At 35.5% G+C, this 7,256-nt stretch overlaps 1 protein-coding gene across 1 annotated transcript; it reads left to right on the top strand.

Annotated features, from left to right (window-relative positions):
• The first annotated feature begins 4,220 nt into the window (after positions 1–4,220).
• LOC145821344 (uncharacterized) lies at positions 4,221–7,256 on the top strand. The gene is made up of 4 exons (XM_082917851.1): positions 4,221–4,628; positions 4,938–5,209; positions 5,836–6,093; positions 6,761–7,256. The coding sequence occupies exons 1-4, from the start codon at positions 4,221–4,223 to the stop codon at positions 7,254–7,256; spliced, it is 1,434 nt and encodes a 477-aa protein (XP_082773977.1).

Here is a 7,256-nt window from a genome sequence, read left to right as displayed (position 1 = left end):
CAACTTCGGTCGTTAACTCTAAGATCTTCCTTGTTCTCTTCACCATGTCGTGTCCAACAAAAAATACATATAAATAACTTGTTTCGAACTAATCTCAGCAAACCATTTTCTCTCTTTGAGGTCTTTCTCCATTTTGGGTTTTCTGGCGATTTTCTTCACCATTTTTTTTTTTCGTTTCTACCATCTAAATAACAACTAAAACAACCATTTAATTGTGCAAGAGCATCTCTCAATCTTGTTAGTAATTTTTTTTCCCTAATTTGATTTCACTATAAATAAAAAAAAAATTAGACAAAATAACAAATATTTCAATTCGTACTGAAATTTTTTGTAAAAATCTTTTTCAAAATTATTCTCATATATAAAATTTGGCTTTCATCAAAATTTAATAAAATTTGTAATTTACATTTGATGAATTATTTATTTGGAAAAAAATAAATAAATCTTGTCTCATTTAACCTGTTTTTCAGTGATTGAGAAATTATCATAAAGTAATGGACAAAAAAACATTACCTATGATTTTGCGACCTTTTTTCAGTGTTAGTTTTTTTCCTTGCTTCCATGTAAATTAAAACTAAAAGGAACATTTACTTGTTTAGAGCATCTGTCTGTTTTAATCATCATAATTTTTTTGAATATAATTTGATTTTCAGTTCAAATAGGTTTGGGCTTTGCACATTATTTGGAGCATCTCTCTGTTTAGAGCATCTCTCTGTACATTATTTCGATGTCACGAGTCATCACCATATCTTGCAACTTTACTGTTTCTCATGCCCATTTTTGTGATGTATTGGAATTTTGTGATATGCTACTTTTTGAATTTCTATTCGAATTTTCTGATGTATTGCAATTTTCTGATGTATTGAAATTTCTATTGGAATTTTGTGATGTATTGCAATTTTATGGTGTATTGAAATTTTGTGTAACTACTACATTTACTTTGAGACCTTCAGCCGTAATGTCACGACCCAAACCCGGTACCCAAAGGCATGGCATCGTAACAAGATAAAAATAAAATAATTCGGATAATTCTGTAGTCACAGCGCAAGCAGATAAATTAAATAAATTAAAATAAATAACTGGGTACCAACTGTTTATTTAAAAAGAAATAAAGCATAGTCATTTGAGCTTCACTGTATTACAAGAGTTTAATAATAAAAGATAGAAATCAAAAAATAAAATAAAAATAACATATTGATTCATTTTCCATCTTAGTCCCACTAAACCTCGTCACCTGAAAGGGGTAACAGCTATAAGCACATAGCAGAGTGAAGAAATATTATACTATGAGGGGCACAAAATGGCCATGGATATTTATTTAAGCTGAAACATTATAAATTGAGTTGAGTTGAATATACAAATTAATTAAGTGCCAGAAACTGAAATAATCACTATAACCACGGTACATCACTAAGTGCCAAGCACTACACTGGTCAATGGATCCACGACAAACACTGAACCACAAAGTGGTCAATCACTAGGCCAATGGTTATTTAAGTCCCCCAAGGCATGGGACTCCCGTGGTGGTACTTACAAAACATATTTTCATATAAGGTCATAGCCAAATATTCTTTAAAAGTAAAACAAACATATCCATGGGTTTCCTTTTAAGCAAATAGGGTTCATAAAATAATTCACGTAACTGAAACCTTTGTAAAACATAACTTTTATTAAAAACGTAACTTGTGTAAAACAGATTGTGGTAAGTTAAAACATACGTAAAATACGTTTTGATAACTCAGGGTATAATATAACTCACCTTAAATTAATTCTTTTATCATTTCTTTCCACCACCACTCAAAATTTCACTCGCCGTTCTCCTTTCTACTCTCTAATTACTTGTTTTCCGTCGCCTTAACACGCAAATCTCCTGTATTTATAGGACAAACAGTCTTGGGTAATAAGCTACTGACATTGACGCGATCCACCCTTATCCCCTCATTTATAATCTTGGTTTTATTTTATTTTATTTTATTTTTTTTATATTTTTTTTTGACCATGGACTTGTTGACCATTTGACCATTTTTAAATTAAGAGTTATTACCTTCTTTGGTAGTTCAAGATGACTCCTAAGATAATAATAAGTTAGGTTCACGTCTAAAAATCTCACTACCCTACTATAAATCACCACTTACCACTTATTAAAATATTTAATGTGTAGTGTTTCATAACATATTTCTTTAACCATAAAATTCTCAATTTCCTAAATTATGCATTTATTTATTATCATTTATTTATTATTATTATTATTATTATCACTATATGTATATATATACTTATTTTATTATTATTATTATTATTATTATTATTAGTAGTATTATTACTATTATTTATTTATTTTATTGTAATGTTAAATTTAAAACATTCGGGTGTCACACATAATATATGAGCCTCATTGGTATCCTCATCCTTCTGTTACAATAGACCAATGCCATGTGTATTTTGTAACTGCTTTGCATATTCCAGTTAAGATCATGATCATTCAGCACCATTTAGGTCTTGCAATTAATATAGAAAAACTGCATCTTCATTAAAGGGTCAAACTGAGCATTAATATTTATCTGTTGAGCTGTAATTGTGTTCACGACGGAGCTAGAATTTGTATTCAGTTGATGCAAAATCCTACCTACAACCCACGATCGCACACAAGTTTTTTTTTCTTCATTTTGGTTTTCCCCTTATTTGATAATCAGAAGCAGTAAAATTTGTAACTTAAACATCTATTCCTTCAATCTGTGGATATGCCATTATAAATTACCCGTTTCATTTATGGCCATTTGACTCTAAATTTTTTTGTATATATTTCTTCCATGTAAATAAAATCTTAAACCAACATTTAATTGCTGGGAGCATCTCGCACTTCTCATCAACTTTTTTTTTCTCGATTATGTAATTTGATTTCAGTTTACATAGATTTGATAAATTACTAATTAATTGATTTTTTAAAAAAAATATGCTTTCATTTACCCTTTTTCCAGTGCAAACAAATGTTTAAAACTGATTGACACAAAAAAAATGTAAAGTAATGGGCAAATGTGAACTGTACAGTGAGTAATTGGATTTCCCAAAGCTTTCCGAGTTAGCTTAATTACCTATTCACTCAATCTGTTATGCTGTTAACAATCAACTGTTGTTATAAATGTAGATTGCTATTCTTTCAATCTGTTATGCTGTTATAAATTAATTGTTACATTTCAACGAATATACGTGCATTGCAATTATAACCCCAATCTGTGGTGCTGTTTTAGTCATGTGCTTGGTCTGTGTGTAGTAATATGGCTTCCTCTTTATCCACTGCCACGTCGACATGGCCACAACGCATGTGTGCTTGTGGCTATGGCCATTGTTTTGTGAAGGTAACCAAATCTCACAAAAATCCTGGCCATGCATATTGGGTATGTTTGGTTTGTGTTTGAGAGATGTGTTTTAGAGATAAAAAGTACGAAAAGTTGTTTGGTTTGGTTTTTTTCAAAAGATGTTTTGGAAAATTATTTTGAGAGAGAGTTTTGGAAAAAGTGATTGATTTGATGTGTGTGAGAGAGAGATTTGTTTGGAAAACTTGTTTGCTTTACAAGTTTTGAGAAATTTTTTTCGAAAAATTTGTTTGGTTTGATTACTTTTAAAAACTTATTTGTAGAGAAAATTTCCCAAAAATTTTTCAGAAATACAAACCAAACGAACCCATTATGTTTGCCCCTGGCCCGTGGTGAGTTATAACAACTAATTATTTGTCACTCCATATGTTTGCACAATGTAATTCCCATAACTAATAAATGTTTTACGTTTCTTACTCATCAACAATGTGTTAATTGGATTGGTTGGTGTAACGAATCAGGGAGATGGAGCCCCGACCATGACTCTGGGTCAACTGATGTCATGCAGTTACGGGCTGATGTCGTGCACATTTTTAGTACGTTGCGTGTAATGAAAACGGTGATTTGTGTGTTGTGCATCATGGTCATCATCTTATTATTGTGAATATAAATCCCGTAAATCATTAGCCTTGTACATAAGTACTGTTTTGAAGAAGTACTATTTTCAACAAGTAACTGCATTGTGATCGTTTGTATGTAAACACTATATGTTGTTAGTAATTATTGTACTACTTTTGATAAGCTTTATGGAAGTTGTCTTTTCCATATGGTTCATAGTTTATTGTCTGAAAATGTATTCATCAGCTGAGTTCTAATGTATACAATACGTCTTCTCACATTAGTCGAATGTCTACAACACGGTCGTCCCCCCACACCCCGTCTAAGAATAAAGGGGTTGGCCCATCAGGTACTGAAGGAATTGTTGATGACTTCAATCATGCACATAAGGCGAACTGGGACAGTGCAGCGACAGAAATCTTCCTACAGTGTGTTAGGGACGCAATATTAGCGAGCCGGCGGGTTGGCACAACCATAACCAAAACAGGGTATAATGAAATTGCACTGAAATTCGCTAAGTGCACGGGTAGACGTCATGAAATTACACAGTTGAACAACAAGGGTAGTAGTTTGAAAAAGGAATGGCAGGCTTGGAACAAGTTGATGGATAGCAGTAAAAGTGTGATTGGCATTGGGTTTGATAGGGAAACTGGGTTGTTCACAGTGTCGGAAGAATGGTGGGACAATCTTAAATCGGTATGCACGAACATATATTTTATTTTACGTAATAAGTCCTCTAAGTTTAATGGCAACTTGTACTTGTTATTATTCATTATTTGTTGTAAAATTTTCACATATGTACGTTACGTTAACTCTAAACCCTTTCAATCCAAAATAACTACAAATTTGAACACTGTACAACATAAAAAAGTAACTACATTTAACTTATGTCAAACTAGCCCCTTTAATTTTGTACACACATGTAAGCGAAAGTAACTTGTTCGTTGAATGTCCCATGCCACTGTGACGGAAACAATAAATTGTACTTTGATTTTTCATTTGCAGACAAACAAGATCGCTTACAAATTCAAGACGAAACCATTGGAGCATGAAGATTTGATGCGCGAAGTATTCACCGGTGCAACTGCGACTGGCAAACACCATTGGATGCTGGGGGAGAAGGATGTAGATGTTGGTGAAGGTGAATCCGACTCAGTGGACTCTTCTGGGTTGGCACCATTTACCGAGCCATACAAACCGGTCGTTAACTCACCTCCAAACTCCCCCACCGTCCACCTTGAAGAAGTAGACCCCGGGACAAAGAGGAAAAAAGGGAGGTAGCACTAGTGGAAAGTCGAAGAAGATCTCTAGTGAAACATCGGTGCTTGCGGATAGTTTTAACCATCTGTCTAAGGCGGTTGAAGCATAAAAGCACCTGACGGTCAAGCACGGAACTGGTGCATCACAGAAGTATGGCATTGAGCCATATATGCAGCGGCTTATGGCTATCCCGGGCTTCATTAGTACCCCCTGTTCCATTTCGCCTACATTGCATTAGAGAACGTGGATTACCGGGAAATATTGATGTGCATGCCAGATGATGAGAATGTAGTCGGTTGGCTTACGGCATTGCAGGCTTCAACAATGGGACCTGTTTGGTTTTGATGTAGTGTGGTTTTTGTGGACTTGTTCTGTGGGTCTCTTTTTTTAGTTGTTTTGTTTTTTTGTGTGGTTGCACAGCGCTGTAGTTACTGTTGCTTTACTTTTGTGAATGGTAGCTACTTTTGTCTTGCGCAATATGGGATCATGGTGTAACCTTTACTTTTTTGGCATAGTTCACTTTAATGGTTGAATGTAATGTAATGGATAGTTAATGTGTTCCAATTTTATGGTTGAACTTTAATGATCCAAATGTGCTTAGTTTACAACTGGATAATTGATCTGTGTGTTGTGTGCATTGTAGGAGTCATCAACAAATAATGTGGAAAGGTCAAAGTAGCAACTATAGAAATTACGATGATGTAATCATTGAACTCACTGAGGAAGAAGAAGACCTACAAAACAGCGTAATCGGGGACGCTGCGCAGCATGCAATGGAATATTACCTGAAGTACATGGAGAAGATCCCATGCCGAACTTCTATTCTAACTGGTGGTGCCTGGATTCAAGAATTATTTGATGGACACGTAGGCAGGGGTGAACAAAATTTGCATATGCCGCTGTATGTGTTTCAAGCGTTGTGTGACACATTGTGAAGCGACTTCGGTTTACGAGTACCTACAAGACCCCATGGATTACACATTGAAAAAAGTGTTGCGATATTCATCCATACGTTGGACGGTTGCACTAACCGAAAACTTCAGGAACAATTCCAACACTCGGGAGACACTGTGTCGCGACATTTCCATGCAGTGTTGGAAGGGATGAAGTTGTTCAGAGAAGTGCATTGTAAGCCCACCAGAGATCAAAATAATAGGCATTCATATTTGCGATCCAGAGGGAAATACGTGCCTTTCAAGGTTAACATATTAGTTATCGTTATCAGTTACTTTTCATTTTATGTGATGTATGTAAACCTCATGTGATGTACGTTATTGGTGCAACATTGTATTGGAGCGTTGGATGGTACTCATGTAGAAGTCGTGTTGCCTGCCCGTGATGTCGGCACATATTACGGTCACAAAAGATATCCAACCCAAAACATACTAGCAGTATGCGACTGCGACATGTGCTTCATTTTCGTATCTTGTGGTTGGGAAAGAAGCATGTATGACAGTCGCATCTTCAACGAAATAATTGAGAACGAACATGCATCGTTCCCGCACCCCCAAGAAGGTAACACATTTTAAATTAAGTACTAATTATTAATTTTGTTCAAAATCTTAAAGTGATATACCAAATGTAGGTAAATATTACCTTGTGGATGCGGGATATCCAAACAAAAATGGGTATTTGGCACTATACAAAAGGTCTTGGTATCACCAAGCACAGTTCCGGGATCGTGGACGACCCGATAACCCAAGAGAATTGTTTAATGAGACGCATGCATCATTGAGGAGCGTGGTGGAAAAAACATTTGGAGTGTGGAAATCGCACTGGAAGTTCTTGAACGACATGCCCGACTGTGATTTTGTGACGGTGCAGGTGCCATTGGTTGGTGCATCAATGGCTTTACACAATTTCATCCGTAGGCACGAGATAGCTGCTAATGCACACAACGAACATGTCAGCTATTCCTCTGTTCCAAATTACATGCCCGCCGCGGAAGGAGAACAAAATATGGATGATGGCCTCATGGTTGGGGATATGGATGTAGATATGGCAAGAGTTCGCGTGCGCATCCGTGAACATTTGTTTTACATACGGAATCAAGGACTATTGTGA

This window comes from Camellia sinensis, chromosome 3 (assembly GCF_055761805.1).
Source record: "Camellia sinensis isolate YWXY chromosome 3, ASM5576180v1, whole genome shotgun sequence".
In the NCBI taxonomy this organism is placed as follows: Eukaryota; Viridiplantae; Streptophyta; class Magnoliopsida; order Ericales; family Theaceae; genus Camellia; species Camellia sinensis.
Note: the sequence above shows the minus strand (reverse complement) of the source record. Positions and strands in the feature narration are given on the sequence as shown.